The 19607-nt window shown below is 47.6% G+C and overlaps 1 protein-coding gene across 5 annotated transcripts in view; it reads right to left on the bottom strand.

Moving 5' to 3' along the window:
• Nucleotides 1–19607, bottom strand: part of St3gal3 (ST3 beta-galactoside alpha-2,3-sialyltransferase 3) — a 230597-nt gene that overhangs the window by 94198 nt on the left and 116792 nt on the right. For all 5 annotated transcript variants that reach the window (XM_052718553.1, XM_052718552.1, XM_052718551.1 and 2 more), the window contains one exon: nt 15349–15391. In XM_052718553.1, coding sequence (XP_052574513.1) covers nt 15349–15391 — 43 coding nt within the window. The remainder of the gene's footprint in view (nt 1–15348; nt 15392–19607) is intronic.

Genomic DNA, 19607 nt, shown 5'->3' with positions numbered 1-19607 from the left:
CTAATCTAGCCTTGTGTAAGCCTCGAAAGCAGCCCCGCCAGAAGATGCGGTTAGATGTGCTGCTCTCTGTTCACGCTCAAAACTTCAGATGATGAACTTAACGCAACCAGAAAAACCCATTTCTACTCCTATTTTCCCCAGATGTTCTGAGTGGCAGTGGCGTCTGTGGCATCACTAGCAAAGAAGTCACAACCCGTGAGAGTTACTGGAAGCCAGGACTCGGGGACATCAGGAAGGCTCACACTGAGCAGTGATGTCACCGGCTGATGTAAATGGTCCTGCTCTGCTGCTGTAAAACAGGCTCCAAAAAGACACGGCGCAGAGGAGAGTCACCACACTGCCACCCTTTTCCTGCCACAGGGTGGGATAACTTTTCACGAACGATGTATCTGACAACACAGACCAGAAAGGTTCCTGAGCCCAAACAGAGAGAGAAGGATCTGTGTGTGAACTAGATAGTAAACTAACACCTTAAGCATTTCCACCCACCACCTAGATATTTGGCAGAGACACCCACCCAATCTCAGCAAACCCAGCAACTGGTTTACTCAAGCAGCTGGGGCTTTGCATGCCCCTAGAGCAGCCTCACTCTAAGGTAAGCGCGCTTACCTATTTATTGTGGGTGTGTAGGGGGAGCTATGTGTGTAGAGGTCAGAGGAAAACTTGCAGGAATCAGTTCCCTCCTTCCATGTCAGTCCTAGAGACTGAACTCAGGTCATTAGGCTCAGTGGTGAGGCCTTTACCTGCGGAACCACCTCATCAGCCCTGCTCTTTTCATTAAATTTTTTAAAGATTTTTTTTTATGTGTATGAGTGTTTTGCCTACATGCATATCTGTGCATATGTCTGGTGCCCATGGAGGTCAGAAAATGATGTTGGATCCCCAGGAACTGGAGTTACAGACAGATGGTTATGCCAGTTGGTGATGGGACCCAAACCTGAGTCCTCTGCAGGAGCCCTTGGGCTGCCTCCTGTTTACAAATCCCTCAGTTTCTTTGGTAGAAAGAGCACTGACTTAAGAATGTATGTTTCAGCATGCGGCCCCAGGGCATGTGCATCCCATAATGTTGGTAAATGTGGTCCAGCACATTCGTAGATGACAGTGTCTGTCGCAGTGTGAAAAGGTTGGGCACAGCTGAATCTTAAAGACTAGACCAAGTATCACGCTCTCCTGCATGGTTTCTGTGGCTCTTAAGAGAGTAGGAGGGCTGGCGGGAAGATAGAGTGCTGGCAGGTAGAACAGAGCACTCTGAGGAAGTTACCTGTCAGTCACAGCTCCTGCTGTAGGAAGGCTGACTTCTTTCCACCTCCCTGCTCCTAGCTCCGTCTGGATGGTCAGAGTTATACTAATACAGAGGAAAATAACCGTTCTTTTCTTGTTTGTTACCTGAATTCTTCTAAGCCACTTGCCAGCTCCAGACTTTTGCTTGATAGACCAACATTTGTACGCACAAGCTTGTCATCTGCTGGCACCCCAGCATCTATGCGAGCACCACAGAAGGGCTAAGTCTCAACAGATTCTTATTTAAAGTCACAGTACAGACTTGTGTCTGGGGGTTGGGGATTTAGCTCAGTGGTAGAGCGCTTGCCTAGCAAGCGTAAGGCCCTGGGTTCGGTTCTCAGCTCTGAAAGGAAAAAAAAAAAAGACTTGTGTCTGATTTTCCTATGCAGGATCAGATGGGTCCTTATCATCATTTCCAGACAGCACTGTCCCTAAGTCCACTAGGTCCAGGCTTCTCAAAGTGGGTATATTTACTGGAGTAATAAATATACTTGAGGGGCTGGAGAGATAACTCAGCAGTTAAGAGCACTGGCTGCTCATCCAAAGACCCAGGTTCAATTCCCAGCACCCACATGGAGGCTCAAGCTCATCTGTAACTCCAGTACCAGGTGAAATAACACTCTTTTCTGACCTCTACAGGCACCAGGCATGAACATGGTGCACACACAAGCAAACACTCATACACTTAAATAAACATGATGGAGAATTCTATATAATAACAACACCTATGTATTATGGAATAGAGCACAGAACGTTAAAAATAAAATGAGGGCTCTTAAAGACCACTCTGCTTGAAGGGGGCCCTCAGTGGGTGTGCTCAGCCCCACCCCCCCAAATCCAAGGTGCTCTGGAGGAATTGGTTCAGAAGTACAACACTTGAGACTGATGCTTCCATGTTGGCTCTTGCTCTCGAGATGCTGATAACCCAGAGGCAAGAAGATAAGTCAAAAACAAAAACAAAACAAAAAACCTTCAAGGATAAGCACAAGCAGAGTCATGCACAGGGTGTGGGGAGATAAGGCAATTATCCTAGGGATCTGGGAGGGCAGAAGGGCGTTCTCAGCAGGGGACACAATATATACAAAGGCCAGAAGAGAGAGGGTGTGCATGCGTCTGGAATGCTGTGCAATCTGTGAGAACAAATCTTGGTTCTGCTGCTAGGAGTCTGTATGGAAGGACTCATAGGCAGAGCAATGCACGCGTCCGCCCAGGAGAGAAATGAGCAGGCCTGCATTAATGGGTGGCATTGGTTACCAAGAGGAAGGACACTTTACTCTCAGCTACTTGGAGAAGCAGAACAAGAGATGGTGAAGGAATGCAATCAGCAACCATTGAGCACTGCCAGCGGTTTGAGCCTGATTCCTTTAGTTTACATTATTGTTGAGTCCTCAATCACTCTGTGGAACTGGTGGATGACATCATCACTCTGTGAGTAAGAAAATATAGACATTCAGCTGGGCAGGAGCAGGAGGAAGATGGGAACACAAGGCTGTGGTAATGTGGAGTTTGCCCTGCTGATTTTCAGTCTTGCTTTGGCCCAGTGTTTGCTAACTACGTCCTGATTCCTTCCCTTTGGAATGGTAATGTATATTTGGTGCTACTGTACTTTGGAAGTATGTAATATGCTGTTTTTATTTTATAGGGGGTTACAATTAAGAGCTTGCTTTGAGACTTAGGAGAAACATTGAACTTTGGACTTTTAAACAGTGCTGAGACTGAAAGACTGTGGGGACCCTGAAAGTTGCACTAAATGCAATGTACTGTGATATAGCCATGAGCCTATGGGGCCCAGGGAGTGCAATGTGATGGTTTAAATGAGATAGCTCCCATAGGCTCATGTTTAAATTCTTGGTCCCCAGTTGGTGGAACTGTTTGGGAAGGATTAGGTGTGGCCTCGTTGGAGGAGGTATGTCACTGGAGCTGGGCTCTAAGGTTTCAGAAGACTCCAGCCATTCCTGGAGTGTTCTCTCTGCCTCCTGCTTGTGGATCAGGATGTGAGTTCTCAGTTGTTCCTGCCACCAAGCCTTTGCTTTGCAATCATGGACTCTAACCCTCTGGAACTGTAGGCTCATTTTGGTTTGGTGATGGGAATGAATGAACCAGGGTCCCTGTATTATAAGTATATGCTCTCCTGCTAATCTACACCCCACCCTGATTATTAAAAATTAATATGCTTTTTAATTGTTGTTTGTTTGTTTTCTGAGCTCTGTGTAGCTCTGGCTGTCCTGGAACTCACTCCGTAGACCAGGCTGGCCTCCAACTCAGAGATCCGCCTGCCTCTGCCTCCCAAGTGGTGGGATTAAAGGCGTGCGAATCCACCACCCAGTTATGCACTTTATTTTCCTCTCATTACTAATGTCTTGTATTAACATAGTACATTTGTTATAATTGATGAATCATAATCAATAATTTTCATTAAAGCCCACAGTTCCTTAGAATTCACTTTTTGTGTAATAAGGTTCTACTGCAATGGTTCTCAACCTTCCTAATGCTGCGACCCTTTAATACAGTTCCTCATGTTGTGGTGACCCCCAGCCATAAAATTATGTTGTTGCTACTGCATAACTGTAATTTTACGACTGCTATGAAGAGAAATGTAAATATGTGATATGAAACCCCCAAAGGGGCCATGACCCACAGGTTGAGAACTGCTGTTCTCTGGGTTTTGGCAAATACAGACTTATTCATCATTTTCCTCTCTTCCCTTCCACTTGGGGCCATTGGGTCCTCTTTAGTCGCCACAGTTTGGCCTTTTCTGGAATGTCATGTAGTTCGAACCACACAGTATGCAGACCTTCAGCCTGGCTTCTTTACCCCCATGTCTCTGTGAGGACTGACGGCTCCTCTCTTTTCCCTGTTGAAGAACATCCCACTGTCTGGCTGTACCAGTTGTTCACCTTGCTCTGGTTTGTCACAATCATGGGCATCACTTCTATACACACTCATGAGCAGGTTTTGTGTGCACGTAAGTTTTCAACTGACTTGGGTAACTACCCTGGAGGATGGTGACCAGCACATCTAGTTAGACCGTATTTGGCTTTAGGAAGTCCTGCCAAATACTGCCAACACAGCCAGAACGTTCTGCATTCGAACTAGTAATAAGGAAGAATTCCTGTCCCACCTCCTTGCCCACATTGGAGAGTGTCAGGGTTCACTCTCATTTTTTAAATTTTGGTCACTCTAACGGGTGTGTGATAGTCTTTCGTTGTTTAAACCGTTTTTCACTGAGACATACAATGTAAGTACATTTTTATATACTTATCTCATACTTATTTGATATCTGTATGTCTTTTTTTTAAAGATTTGTTTTATTTATATGAGTGTGTTCATAGGTATGCACATGCACACAGGTGCCTGGCCTGTGGAGTCCAGAAGAGTTTGTCAGAGCCCCAGGGATTGGAGTTATGGGTGGCTGTGAGGTGCCTGACCTGGGTGCTGGGAACCAAACTCTGGTCCTCTATGAGAGCAGCAAACGCTCTTAACTGCTGGGCCATCTCTCCAGGCCCATCCGTACATCTTTTTCATGAAGTATCTGTTCTGGTCCTCTGCCCTTTTTAAAATGGGTTGGTGGTTTTCTTACTGTCGTGTTTTTTTTTTTTTTTTTGGTTTTTCGAGACAGGGTTTCTCTGTGTAGCTTTGTGCCTTTTCCTGGAACTCACTTGGTAGCCCAGGCTGGCCTCGAACTCACAGAGATCCGCCTGGCTCTGCCTCCTGAGTGCTGGGATTAAAGGCGTGCGCCACCACTGCCCGGCTACTGTCATGTTTTAAGAGCTCTTTGTACATTTGAATACAAGTCCTTTACCCTGGTCCTACATTATAGATTAGTCTGTAGTCGGGCATGATTACAGTGACAGCTTAGAGCTATCCCTCCAAGGCTCTGACCCTGGCACATAGAATACCACAGAATAGTCAGGGAAGTTCCAAGCTTGACTTAGTATAGCAGCCCCCCTGAGAGGTCAGGCCCCAGGAGTGACTCACTGTGTTCACACATGGCTTATATGTAAGGCACGTATTCTTGGTGACAGTTACTTGGGGGAGCTTCTCAGATAGGGAGTGGAATCTTAAGTGGTTGCTCTCAGTTCCACAGCATGTTAGACCTACCTGGGAAGATTTAAAACTCCCGCTGCCCAGGCTACAGTCTGGAACAGTGAATTCCAAATCTCTAGGGCTGGGGCACAGACGTCTGTCATTTTTTGCGATCCCTAGGTGACCCCAGGATTCAGTCAGGACCAAGAACCACTGTATAAAGAGAGACCCTGGGAGATTCACTCTTTGGGTCTTGGCCACCCAGGTATCAAGATGTCCAAGAGGCAGTCTCTGGACAGTGGCTGTGAGACAGGCTAGCACACACGAAGCAGAGAGCCTAGCCAAGTCCTGGAACTGTGTTGCCCTGGCCCTGGCCACGTGAGCTACAGTCAAGACCAAATTCTACATTTCCCCTGCATGACATCACTCACATGCAGCATCTAAAATGGAAGCAAAGTGGCTTAGCAGAGGCTGGGAGAGCAAGGGACAAGTGAGGTGGGCTGGAGGAGGATGAGAAGAGATGGATTAAAAGGTACACAATCATGGCCAGACAGGAAGTGAGCTCAGGTGTTCTAGTACACAGAGTCATCAGAGTTAACATCGTATCACACACTCTGACAGCCGGAGGAGGGGTTTGGGATGTTTCTGTCACAGAGAAATGACACATGTCTGAGGTGATGGCTAGCCTAAGTACTGTGAGTGGATCAACCCACAAGGTAAAAATGAACAAAAGCACCCCTGTGTAGAAGAACCCCACTGGACTCTACAGACGTTCAATTACCTGTCCACTTTCAAAGTTATCATTTAAAAAGAACCATGTCTTTTGTTAGCCAGGTTACAACTTTGTGTTTCTTGTATTCTCGGGGAGCGTTTCTCTGCTGTCTTCTTGCATCTTTAGTTTCACACTTTTGTTTTGCCTGGAGCCAAGAGAAAACCATCCTATCTTCTCCCCCTCGATTTTTAAAGTGTGGTAATATACTGCTTGTAATAAAGCTTGCCTGAAGACCAGAGGACAGAGCCAGCCACAGAGTTAGCCACAGAGGTCAGGCAGTGGTGGCACACACCTATAATCCTAGCATTTGGGAGGCAGAGGCAGAGATCCGTCTGGATTTCTGTGAATTCAAGGCCACACTGGGCCACATGACATTAATCCAGTCTAAAAGAGAAACAGAGCCAGGCAGTGGTTTCATACATCTTTAACTCCAGCACTTGGGATCACACACTTTTAATCCCAGCACTAAGAAGGTTGAGACAGGAAGTTATGTGGCTGGGCAGAGAAAGGAATATAAGGCAGGAGGAGACAGGAATTCACTCTCCTTCAGGCTGAGGAGTTGGTGAGGTAGGAGGTGGTGGCTGTGGCTTGCTCTGCTTCTCTGATCTTTCAGCTTTCACCCTGATATCTGGCTCCGGGTTTTTATTATAAGACCATTTAGGATTCATGCAACATTAAAGTATGGAAGAGATGCTGGGTTCTTTGAAGTCATTATAACTGGGACAGCAGGTCATGGGGCGAGAGACCCTCCAGCAGAGACAGAACTCGGGAATAGGCAAAGGCAGGAGCCACCTGTCATTTCTTACCAATCTACTTCCTAAAAAGCAGACCTCACTGGATTTCCTAGTAAAGGCTGGCACCGTGATCCACTTTGCTCTTATCCTCTCTGATTTACCAAACACTTGCTGCACTGTTCACTGGGTACCACCACACTGTGTTAGGCACTGTGGATACCCCTGTGAACCCAGTGCCCATTCCTGCCCTTATAAAGTCTACAGTTCCCCAGACTAAGGATGGAACTCTCCGAGTTAGCTTCAGCAGCCAGCCTGACACAGCCCAACTCAGAAATGCCGTCTTGGCATGAACCAGAGGAAGCAAGCCAGGAGGCAGTGTTCCTCCGTGGTCTCTGCTTCAGTTCCTGCCTCAGGTCCCTGCCCTGACTTCCCTCAGTGACGGACTGTGACCTGGAAGTGTAAGATGAAATAAACACTTTCCTTCCCAAATTGCTTTTGGTCAGTGCTTTGTCACAGCAACAGAATAAATTAGAGAAAAAAAAAATAGACTTCTTTTAAGAGTAAGTGAGCCGGGTGGCAGTGGCATACACCTTTAATCCCAGCACTCGGAGGCAGAGCCAGGTGGATCTCTGTGAGTTCAAGTCCAGCCTGGTCTACAGCATGAGATTTAGGACAGGCACCAAAACTAGAACCCGTCTCGAAAACAACAACAACAACAAAAACCCAACAAAACAAAACAAAGGAGTGAGTGGAGATGTAAGAAGAGTGGTGCTTGGAGGGGAGGGTCAGTGGGGGTTGAGGCGATTCTCTGACATGACTAATTTGCTTGCTCCACCCCTGTCATCTTCTCATTTGTCAAAAGCATTTAAGTAACATCTCCTTCATGCAGTTATCCACCAATTCACGCATCCATCCTTCAAGTACGTACTGGGCAATCACTAAGCAACAGGTGCTAGGCAACAGCAGAGGAGGAAACAAAGTGGTCCTGTGCTCTCCGGGGTGGGTGGGGGCAGACGATGGACCAGGAGACAAGATGTGCGGAGCATCCAACAGTGGTGAGCACTCCAGAGAAAAAACGACACGGTGACCAGGAATCAGGCCTGTTGGCCCAGGTCTACAAACCTGGATACCCAGGAGGCAGAGGCAGCATGAGCCCAAATTCAAACCCTAGTGAGTGAGACAGTGTCTCAAGATGAGAAGTAAAATAAAGGCTGGGTCACAGTCCATCCACAGAACGCTTGCCCAGCATGGGTAAAACCCTATGCTCAGCTCCCAGCACTGTAGGGAAAAGAGAGAGGGGTGGGTGGTCAGGAAATATCAGCAGGAGCCAAGAGTGGGTAAATGGGCAAGGAAGGGAGCAGCCTCTGCTGTTATTAAAGGGATGCGCACATGCCAAGAGTCGGAGGCAGGAAGGGGCCTGGGGGACTCGAGGCACCCAAGTACAGAACCTAGTATGGAATAATAAACCTGAAGGGAAGCTGTAAGAACCCAGGGTCTACTCTAGACCTCCACCCCTCAGAGCCTTGTAACATCTGAGTCACACTAAGAGAACCGAGCAGCCATCAGAAGGTCCTGACCACAGGAGTTCAGATCACAACATCACTTCACTTTTTAACAGGATCATTTTTGCCTCTATGTGGAGGTCAAGGCTATAGTTCGGCTCTTAAATATTCCTTGAAGGTCATGTGTTAAAGGCCCGCTCCCTGGTGAGGGCACTTGAGGTAGAGCCTGGTGGAAGGATGTTAGATCCACTCGGGCATGTTCTTGAAGGGGATGCTGGGATCCTAACCCCTTCCTCTCTGCTGTCCAGTTGCTACAAGGTGACATCTCTGCTTCACTATGTATGGGCTATCATGAGGTTCTGCCTCATTACAGGCCCAAAAGGACATGGCCAAGCAACCATGACCAGAAATCTCTAAAACCATGAGCAAGAATGAACATCTCCTCCATTGAAGTTCATCAGAAAGCTGACTAGTGTATGCCAGGAAGCAAGCATGTGAGCAGAGAGCAGCCGTGGTGTGTAGGGGAGGCTGTCTGGACAGGGTGATGGCCTGGAGGCAGGAGGAGACTGGACCTGGGATGCTGATGGCCTGGAGGCAGGAGGAGGTTGGACCTGGGATACTGCACTTAAGAAAAAGCCAGCCGGGCTTGCTGATGGTTCTATTTCGGAGTCAGAGAAATGACGTGCTGGCTTTTCACTCAAGCAACTGGGAAGATGGAGCTGCTATTTTCTGAGGTAAGAAAGATTCTGGGAGGCGGGGCTATGAATATGGGAGCTTAGTTCTAGATATGTGAACTGTGAGAAGCCAAAAACACAGCCAAGGGAAGAAGGTTCTGGATCAATGACTCTGAAGTGTGGGAAAAAGGATTTGGCTTGATAAAAACTTGGGAGCCATCAGCATGTAGAGGACTCGTAAAACCAGGAAAGAGATGAGGTAAGATGGATGAGGTCATATACACGACTGTTATGAGGAAGAGGTAACACAGAATCCCCAGCATGGCACTGGGCATAAGGCAGAACTTCGCATGGCTGTTTTAGAATCAGTAGATTTACCTCTGGCTGCCTCTCCCTTCTTGTTCCATGCTTCTTTGCTGTTGCTGCTGAGACAGCTATAACTAGGTAGCTCTGGCCGACCTTGACCATGTGACCCTCCTGGCTTGGCCACCCGAGTAGCTGGGAAGACAGCGCTGCTACACTCAGCCTCCTCCAGCAGCACTTCAGGCTGGTCCATGTTTACAGGCCTTTCTCAACTGGCCTGGTTCTCAAGGGGCTCTGGGGGCTAAAAGTTGCTGGTTTCATACCTTTGTCTTCACATGGAATTCTTCATGAACTTAGACTGAGCATTTAAGTCTCTGTGCACCTGCACATCTGGTAGCTATAAAACACCACACGGTACATCAGACAGTTTCCACAGAACACCTACCCAAACCCAGCTAAAAGAGATAAAAACCCGAGTTTAATCAACTCAATGTCCAGAAGGCTCATGGGAGCTCAGCAACCACACACCCCAGCACCAGGATCTGGTTCTTCCAAGGCATCCAGATGGCTGTCTCCTAGGACTAATGGGCAGGCACCTTCTTGACTCAGGTGTCACATTCCTGAGCCTGAGATTTCCCTAGGGTTCTGGGTGGGATGCAATGCCCTGGATAGGGATGGATGGGGCTTCTACGTCACCACTTTCAACCCTTGCTGAAACATCGCTTTCCCAGGGAGTCCTGCAGACATCGTCCTCTTACACATGCAGTGTCCTCCACAGCAGCCCTTGCTGTACCGTTTTTCCTCCCTAGCACACATTACTTCGCAGGTATGGGAGCTTATTCACAACATTTTAAAAAGATTTATTTTTATTATTTACGTGTGTACTATGTGTGTGAGTGCCCATGGAGGCCAGAAGAGGGCATTGGATTCCATGAAGCTGGAGTTACTCCCGGTTGTGAGCCACTGGATGTGGGTGCTCTTAACCATTGAGCCATTTTCCCAGCCCCCACAACATTTGGTTTACTGTACAGTAACTTATCAAGATCTCTGTTGAATGACAGAGGAGTGCTCACCCTTCTGCTGGCATGGGACGTTTGTCTCTGAGCTCTTCCCACATGGGAAGCAAGCTTTAGCAGACCATTTCAGACAGCCTGCAGCTCCTGAGGGACCAAACTTGAACTCCTGAAGGCAGGCTGTGGCTATGAGCACTAATGGCCAGCCCTGGGGGCAGGTGGGATCAGTTCTTGGGCAACCTTGTGGCCAACATCACTCCCAACCTTGCTGGCCTCACATCTTACTTATTAATCTTGTTCACTCTCCCCACGATACTCTTGGTAGCTTTCTTATCTTCAACTCACTGCTCTCAATCTCCTTGACCTAATTTTCTCTCATTTTGCTCCTTACTCTAAGGTTCCATCGCATTCCATCGTTCCTTTGTATCTGCAGCCTCCTCGGGAAGTGTTCTTTTTAGCTTCTGCTCTCAGAGAAACCCAGGTCCCCTCTGAAAACACCACTGCTATTGCCTTCCGTGAAGGGGGCTTTTTGTCTCCACACCGCACACCTGGGGATGCCTGGCCCGCCTCCATACCCTATCTGGTGTCCAAACCATCGGCGTAGATATCAACCACCCTTACTTTAGAAACAAACGTGCATTGCTCACACTCCCCAGCAACACGGCCGCTGCTGCCGCCGCCGTTCACTCCTGCTCTGTTCGCTAAGCTAACGTGGCTTGGACTCTTCGGTTTAGCATATAGTTGGTGTCAGGATGTATTTGCTAAATGAATGAATGCACAAATGAAGCCAGGCACAGAGCCAGAGGCATGCAGAGTACAGGTCCTGTTTGGAAGTTCTGTCTTCCCGGCGGTAAGTCGATAAAAGACCCGGATAAAGATACAGGGGAGGCTGCATCTCACTCTTGGGTCATTACTCTTATGGGAATCTGATATTTAGTGATTAAACAAAAGCCCAAGGTTAGAGCTAACGAGATGAAGACCGGGGCATTTAAAACCCATGGCCGCTTCTAGAGCCTCTTTTTGGTTTTGTTTTACAATTTTTAGTTACGTTTTTATTGGTTTAGTTACTGTGTGTCGGTATGGACAGTCGAGAGGGGGTCAGAGGACAACTTACAAGTCAGTTCTCTCTTTCCATTGTGGTTCCTGGGGATCAAACTGAGGTCGGCAAGCTTGGTAGCAAGTGCCTTTACCTACTGAGCCATCTTGCCAGCCCTGTTTCTGGTTTTTTTGGTCTTCCTTGTAGCCCAGGCTAGCCTTGAACTGCTATGTAGCCAAGGCTGCTGGCCTGGAACTGAAGATTCCCCCTACCATTGACTTCCACGTACGGGGATTACAGGTATGTGCCATCATGCCTGACACCCACAATTTATGTTTTTAGCTACCAAAAAGTATTGTCTTCCCGAAGGCTAGACTTGGCATTGAGTTTCAGGTCCAATGACAGACTGGTCCTCTCAAGGGACAAGGTGGAGGGTGATGGAGCCGGACACCTGACATCTCCCTCTGGTCTCCAAGCACAGCACACACAACACAGCACACACATACCCAAGAGGGAGAGCGGAAGGTAGATAAGGAGGGAGGGAGGGAGGGAGGGAAGGAAGGGGCCAAAAAGAACGTCCCCAAACCTTTAAATTTTTGCTACCTGGCTTATCCTCTAGCTGAATGTCTTCATTTGTGTTTCTACAGCTAACCTCCTCCACTAAGATTTCAAGTTTGGCTACTGCAGCTTTGAATTCTAGAAGCTCATATTTATTATTTTTAAGTTTATTTATTGGGTGGTCATGAGAGGTGAGTGTGTGCTGTGGCCTGAATGTGGGAGCCAGAGGACAACTTGAGGAATCAACTCTCTCCTCCCACCGTGTGGGCTCGGGGGATGAACTCAGGTGGGCAGACTCAGCACCGTTACTGGCTGACCCACTTTGCTGGTCCTCTTCATTTTTTTAATCTAGGGCCCTATTTTACAGTTCTTAACCCTACGCAGTTCAGTCTTGTGCGGTGCACAGAACTGTTTTATGACCGGTCATTCCAACCTGAGAAGTCTCTGCGGCTCTCCTGCCCATGGCCGGCTGTTTGTCACGGTCCTCACCAACGGCGGTTAGTTGTCCCGTGTGCGGTACTCTTTCTGTGAACTGCTCGTTTCCTTGAACGGTTACTTGCCAGGAGTTCCCATCCTTTTCTAGAGAAGGTCTGAGTGTGCTCCGGCCAGGTGCTTGGCAGCACTTGCCAAATCTGAGGTGTTTTAGAGTGGGCTTGGGAGCTCCTGGCTTCCCCAGCATGAGACTCTGGCAATGAACAGCGAGGGCTTTTGTCTGCCGACTTTTGAGCCTAATCCACTCAGAGCTGGGGTAAGCTCCCTTTAATCCTGGCCTGGGGGTTCAGAGTCAAGTCTTGTTTATTCTTACATGAGTCCTCTGGGTTACAGTTTAGGACGGAAAGGGTCAAAAAGTAGCAAATATGGAGAAGTTAATAGACCCAGAGGCTACGACTGGAAGCTCTAAAACTTAACTTTGAAGAGTAGGGAGTGTGGAAAAGTAGAGTGGTGTAGAGGAAACATTTAAAGAGAAAACAGCTGACATTTTACAGAACACACATATTTTTATACTCAAGAAGCTAAATTAACCCGAATTAAGATACACAAAGAAATCCTTCCATTTGTATGCTTACAATAGATTATACAATGCTTTCTTTTATTCTCCACAGACTACAATGAATGTAAGTGAATAGTCTACATTTTTCATAAGAAAAAAACTGAGATTCAGAAAGCTTGAATGGGCTGTTTAAGGTCACATAACACTAAGGAGCAGAGGCAGAACTCAGGCCCAGCTCTGATCCATGCCGTGTCCCTTCCTATATATCAGAAACGGAATACCACACAACCAGAAGAGGCTCTGGAAGGAGAGATGGAAATATGGCTGAGGGATTGCCCCCACAGCAGAATCCTTAACTAAGAAACCTCTCCCTGAACACATCTGTGTTTCCCTCAGAAGCAAGCACTGGATGGAAAAGCCTGTGCACCAGGAGGCAGGAAGGTTCTAGCTTGCCCCTCACAGTGGGAGTTAAACATAGGGCCCAGTCAATTTCTTGGCCAAAGTCCAAGTCCCCTCAGTCAATTCATGGAACTGGCCTTGTACGCAACAGCAAACTACACATGGAGCTATCCCACACTGCTCAACTGTCAAGACAGCAGGGTAGGAGTGTCCTCCTCCTTCACTGCTGAAGACAGCTTAAACACTGTGGTTGGCATGTCCACAGTAACATCTCCTTTGTTCATCCATATGATCCGACTGGCTAATTACTGCCTCTTTTCTGGTCTGGTGGCATTTTACTTGCTTATGGCTTATACTTGATGTGTTTTCTTTTGTTTTTCTGTTCAGAGCACTGAATGAAGACATTTTCAAGAGGGAAGTCTGCAACTCTTTAGCAAAATCAAGGCCCACACCCTAGATGTTAATATGGGCCCAACATCTCTCTGCCTGCCTTGTAAAAAGAGATCAGACAATTCTTCCCTGGAAGCTGCCTCTGTGATGAAGCTGGGAGCGCTACAATGCCTGAACCGACAGCCAAGACTCTAGATTCCAGGAAAAGGGGCCGGCTGCCGGACAGTTCCGCAGGAAAGCCTCCCACGGATGATTTATGGAGGTGTGACTACCACCATCTGAAGAGCTGTGTATAAGACCCTATGCAAAAAAGCAAGAAAGGAGATGCACTTCTAATCTTCCATGATGTCCATCTCAGTTAGGGACTCAGGAGCACCAAGATGGCTGAAACAGACGAGAGTAAGCATCAACCATGTGAGTGGTCCTGAAGAGGGCGTGAACAAACAGAACGGAGAGAGCCAACTCATAGTGCGATGACCAAATGGGTTCGTATTCATCCATCCACCCATCCGTCTATGCATCATCTGTCTATCCATCCACCCACCCATCCATCCACCCACCCATCTCTGCATCATCTGTCTATCCATCTACCCACCCATCCACCCGCCCACCCATCTCTGCATCATCTGTCTATCCATCCACCCACCCATCCATCCGCCCACCCATCTCTGCATCCATCCATCTCTGCAGCCACTCCACCCATCCATCCATCTACCCACCCACCCACCCACTCATCTATGCATGCATCTGTCTATCCAGCCACTCTACCCGTCTATCCATCTACCCATCTATCCACCCACCACCCATCCATCTATCCAAGCACTCAGGGTTTGTTGAAGGCCTAACACAATTATACCTATGCTGTTTAGGCACCGGAGAGACCAGGAAAGAATGCTGGAGAAGTCCTTGAATGAACCACTTCAATTAAATCCTTATAACAACTTGTAAAGTACGTCTACTGTCTCCATCTTATAGACGAAATGGGCTCAAAGTAGCTAAGGAGCTTGCCCGAGAGCACAAGTTCTGTAGTTGGCAATCTGGGATTTGAACCAAGCTTTGCCTGGCTCTGAGCCCATGCCCTTAATAAATTAATAATCATCACAGAGTTAATTATAGGAAGCCAGACAGTTGGCAGGCAACAGGGGTAGGAATTTCAAAGGAAGCACAGAAGACACGATTTGGTGTAGAGAGTAAGTGATCTTGGGGTTTTCCAAGTGGCCTAGCAAGGAGAGGCAGTGTTGGGCAGGGGTACCAAACCTCTGAGAAGCAGACTGGAAGGTCTGCCTGTGGGAGGAAAGCTCAATGGGCAGAACTGGGAAACGAGCACAGGATTGCCTGGTGGGAGGTCATCTTTGACAATTTCTCCATCACTCCCACTCTGTTGGAAAAGCTATTCCAGTGCCCTACAGCCCCTCAAGCTCCTGCAGTGGCCTTCTGTAACGAGCTACCTGTGCCAGCCTAATGTAAGGCCTTAGTTTGTACCTACCATCCCATCCTGCCCAGGCCCCTGTAGACAGTAACATGCTGGAAGATTCTGCTTGCAACCTGAGGACAGAAACCTCAGGGAGTCCCCCCAAAACTAAAGGGGTAAGCGGGTGACCCTTCCAAGCTAGACCCCAGCTCTTCCAGATGTCTGCCCAGAGTCAAAGCATTTTCCCAGTCTACTTACAGTTTCGAGTCCAGCTTCAGGAGGAAACCCAGCCGATCATACTCTGAAAAGGAAAAGCAGAAAATGAAGGCAAGCCGTTGCTGCCACTGTGGGTTGCATTCCCAGATCTACACCATGGGGACAGACAGTGCTTGGAAAGGAATGTGTAACTCAAATGCTTCAAAGAACAGAAAGAAACACATATGCCATGACCAAATTTAGTCACATAACATCTACCGAACATTTATTTTGTCTGAAGATCCAGGTTCAGAAGCAGCTGTTTTTTAGGTCTTCCCGACCATTCAGTCCTATGTTAATTCAGAATAAAGTCTGGATAAAACATGGTGCTTGAAATTGAAACTTGGTAAATCTGAGACTGGCCTCAGTCTGAAGAAAGAGGTTCCTCAAAGCTCTGAGTACGGAGCCTGTTCAATGAGCCGGTTTCTTGTTAGCATCAGCTGTCAATGTGACCCACAGTTATCTCAGGGCATCTCATTCGTCTCCATCAGAATGGCCTGTGGCCAGGTTCATGAAGAATTTTTTCCTAATTATTAATTAATATAGGACGGTCCAGCCCACTGTGGGTGTTGCCATACCTAGGCAGGTGTGCCTAAACTGTCTAAAAGAAAGCTAACTGAACAAGCTATGAGGAGCATGTCAGTAAGAGCATCCACCCCTCCGTGGTTTGTTTCAAACTCCTGCCTTCACTTTGATGATGGACTATAACTTGTAAGATGAAATAAATCCTCCCTCCAAACCCAAACTGTTGTTTTTGTTTTGTTTTGTTCTTTTTCAAGACAGGGTTTCTCTGTGTAGTCCTGCCCGTCCTGGATCTCGCTCTGTAGACCAGGATGGCCTTGAACCACAGAGATCCGTCTGCCTCTGCCTCCAGAGTGCTGAGATTAAAAGCCTACACCACCACCCCTGGGCCCCCAAGTTGGCTTTAGTCAATGTTTTATCACAGCAACAGAAAGCAAACTAGAACGGCCGGACTAATTGGAGTGAAGATGTGTCAGCCACGAGATCCTCAGATCTACAGCAGCAACTCTCAGTGTGGGAACCATGGAGGACTGTGGGATCCAAGACCATAAAAAGGAGACTGAAGAACAAATACTGGCAAGATGTTTATAATACAATGAAGCCACTAGCGTTTTAATATTTTGCCTTGTTTTAAAGTGAGATTAAAGCAGTTTGTAGTGGTTTAAGTGAGAATGTGCCCCACTGGCTCCAGCATTTGAACACTGGGTCCTTAGTTGGTGGCACTGTTTGGGAAGGCTTAGGAGGTGTGGCCGTGCTGGAGGAAGAACATCACTGGGGGTGAGCTTTGGGGGTTCAAAGCCTCATCCCATTCCTAGTTTGCCCTCTCTGCTTCCTGCTTAAGGTTGCATATGTGAGCCCCCAGCCCCACCTCTAGCTGTCACGCTTGCTTGCTGTCAATCTTCCCCTACATGCCAGGCTCTGGTCTCCCTCTGTAAGTGGCCATGGTCATGGTGTTTTATTATAGCAACTAAAAATTAACTAAGACATGGTTTTAAACATTGTGTAGACCATGGGCTTCCAGAAAGGACTGGGGGGGGGGTACATATAAAAAGTAATAAAGTGCAGCTGAGGGAGCATGCCACAAGTGACTGTCCTCAGGCCCTGTGTGCCTCCTGCGGATTTCAGATCTGTCTCCAAGATTTTCCACAGCTCAAGTGAAATACAAAGCATGGATTTCACGGCTCAGAGTTTCCATAAAGGGGGAGAACCCTGGCTATTTCACTTCAAGGATATTGTCTGTGGCCTCCAAAACATTTCTGCACGAGGAAAATGATGCGAGTGCCATGGAGTTGTGGCTTCCACCACTGCTCAGTGATGGCGGTGAGTGTCTACGCCAAAGTAAGGTGTCTTATGAATGAGGCTGTCAGCTGGCTTCCACCACCGCTCAGTGATGGCGGTGAGTGTCTACGCCAAAGTAAGGTGTCTTATGAATGAGGCTGTCAGGCGGCCTGGCTCACTCTGAGGCCAAAACGGAATACCAAAACCTAAACTCGGAACAGAAAAGGCTGAGCAACAAGGTTTTTGAGGAACTCAAATTTTAATAAGCAATGAATGGTCAAGAGAGAGAATTCATGCACATCAAAAAGTACCACAGAGAACTAGGCAGTGATGGCACATGCCTTTAGTCCCAGCACTCGTGAGACAAAGGCACGCAGATCTCTGAGCTGGAAGCCAGCCTGGTCTACATAGTGAGTCCCAGGACAGCCAGGGCTACACAGAGAAACCCTGTCTTGGAAAAAAAAAAGTATCACAGAGTCATTCTGTGAGGCAGTTAAGACAGGCACCTGGATATTACAGTCAGGGGCTATGATAGGAGGTGTGTGTGTGTGTGTGTGTGTGTGTGTGTGTGTGTGTGTGTGTGTGTGTGTGAATGTGAGGGGCACGCAGGCTGTGGGGGCCAGAGGAGGACATCCAGTCTCCTGCTCTGTCACTTCCCACCTCATTCCCTTGAGATAGGGTCTCTGACTGAACCTGGAGCTAGGCTACTGGCCAGCAAGTGCCAGCAATCCTCCTGTCTCTGCTCCCACAGAACTAGGGTTATGGGTATGGGTGGGCACACCTTGCTTTTTACATGGGTAGTAGGGATTTGAACTCAGCTCCTCACGCTTGCTCAGCAAGTGTGCTTATTTATTTTCAACCTGAGAGAAGTCATCTTAACACTGAAAATCTCAACGAGGATACAAAATGTAACGGAAGGCTTGTCTCCCAAGAGAATTTCCTTAGGGCGTGAAGCTTTCCTCAGCTAATTCTAGCCTTTCTCTGATTCAGATAGAGACGGGGCTTTACTTTATAATTAGGAACTTACAAAAAAACAGCAAGAAAACCAAAGAGGCTTCAACTCTAAAAACTAAAAATACAACAAAAAAGAGTTGCTTTCAAAGTCGAATGTCCTTTCAACACGTGTAGTCTGGCATTCTAGGAAGAAGAAACATCACCAGCTTGCCTGACACTTGTGGTCTGTCCCTGTGTGGTCGCTGCCTTGGGGCAGCCTTTATGCTGTTGTTCCTCAGACCTAAGCACACACAGTGTACCACACTCCAGTGGACTCCTCCCGGAAGTCGGAAAAGATCTTCCTCTGGCTGTCAACCCAGATGTCAGGAGCCAAGCAAGAACAACACTGATGAGGCAGGGAAGCATGCAGCACCCTTTGGAGTGACACTTCATACCAATTTCTCTACGTGTCTCAAAAATTAAACCCAAGCTGGGCATAGTGGCACACCGCCATAATCCTGAGTACTCAGGAGTCTGAGTCAGGAAGGTTGTTATTGTAAGTTCGAAGCCAGCCTGGGCAATTTGGCAAGACCAAATCTCAAAATAAAACTTTAAAGGGGCTGGAGATGGAGCTCAGTGGTAGAGAGCCTGCCTAGTATGCTCAAGGCTCTGGTTTTAATTTTTTTTTCCCTTTTTTCTTTTCAAGACAGGGTTTCTCTGTGTAGTCCGAGCTGTCCTGAAACTCATTCTGTAGACCAGGCCGGCCTCGAATTCAGAGATCTATCTGCCTCTGCCTCCTGAGTGCTGGGATTACAGGCGTGTGCCACCACCACCCAGTTGATTTCAATTCTTAATGACGGAAGTGGGGCAGAATTCTATTGAGCTGTCTTTTTAAAAAATCATTATCACCCCTGTGTTAGTATTGTCTTCTTGTTGAGTAACTTAAAGAGGTGGGGGTCTATTTTGGTTTACAGTTCAGGGCACAGTCCATCCTGGTGAGGAAGCCTTGTGGGAAGGGCCTGAGGTGGCTGCACGGTATCGCCAGGAGGCAGGGAGCAGTAGAGGCTCCTGCTCAGGTGGCACCCCCTCCTTATTCAGTCCAGGACTCCAGCCCACAGAATGGTGCCACCTAGCTCAAGGTATGTCTTCCTACCTTAATTAATCTAGTTTAAAAATTCCCTCCCAGACATGTCCAAAGGCTGACTTCCATGGTGATTCTAAGTCCCATCAAGCTGACAGTCAAAATTAACTATCACATTTCTCACACATAGTTACTGAACAGTAACCATAATTTCAATAATTGGTTATTTTCCAATGTCATTTTGAACTGTCCTATACACCCCCCCACACATATGGCACACAGCACACACATGAAGGGAAGGAGAGGGTTCTATAATAAACAAATAAGAATCCTGCATTTCCAGCCCACCCTAGTCATGGGAATGAAACCCAAGGTTTACATGTGCCTGGCAAGCACCCTGCTACTGAGCTACATCCCCGGCCAGCATGGCATTTCCGAAGAATGTCCC

Source organism: Peromyscus californicus, unplaced genomic scaffold (genome assembly GCF_007827085.1).
Source record: "Peromyscus californicus insignis strain IS unplaced genomic scaffold, ASM782708v3 Scaffold_5__1_contigs__length_169319896, whole genome shotgun sequence".
Taxonomy (NCBI): Eukaryota; Metazoa; Chordata; class Mammalia; order Rodentia; family Cricetidae; genus Peromyscus; species Peromyscus californicus.
This window is presented reverse-complemented; position numbering and strand designations above follow the sequence as displayed.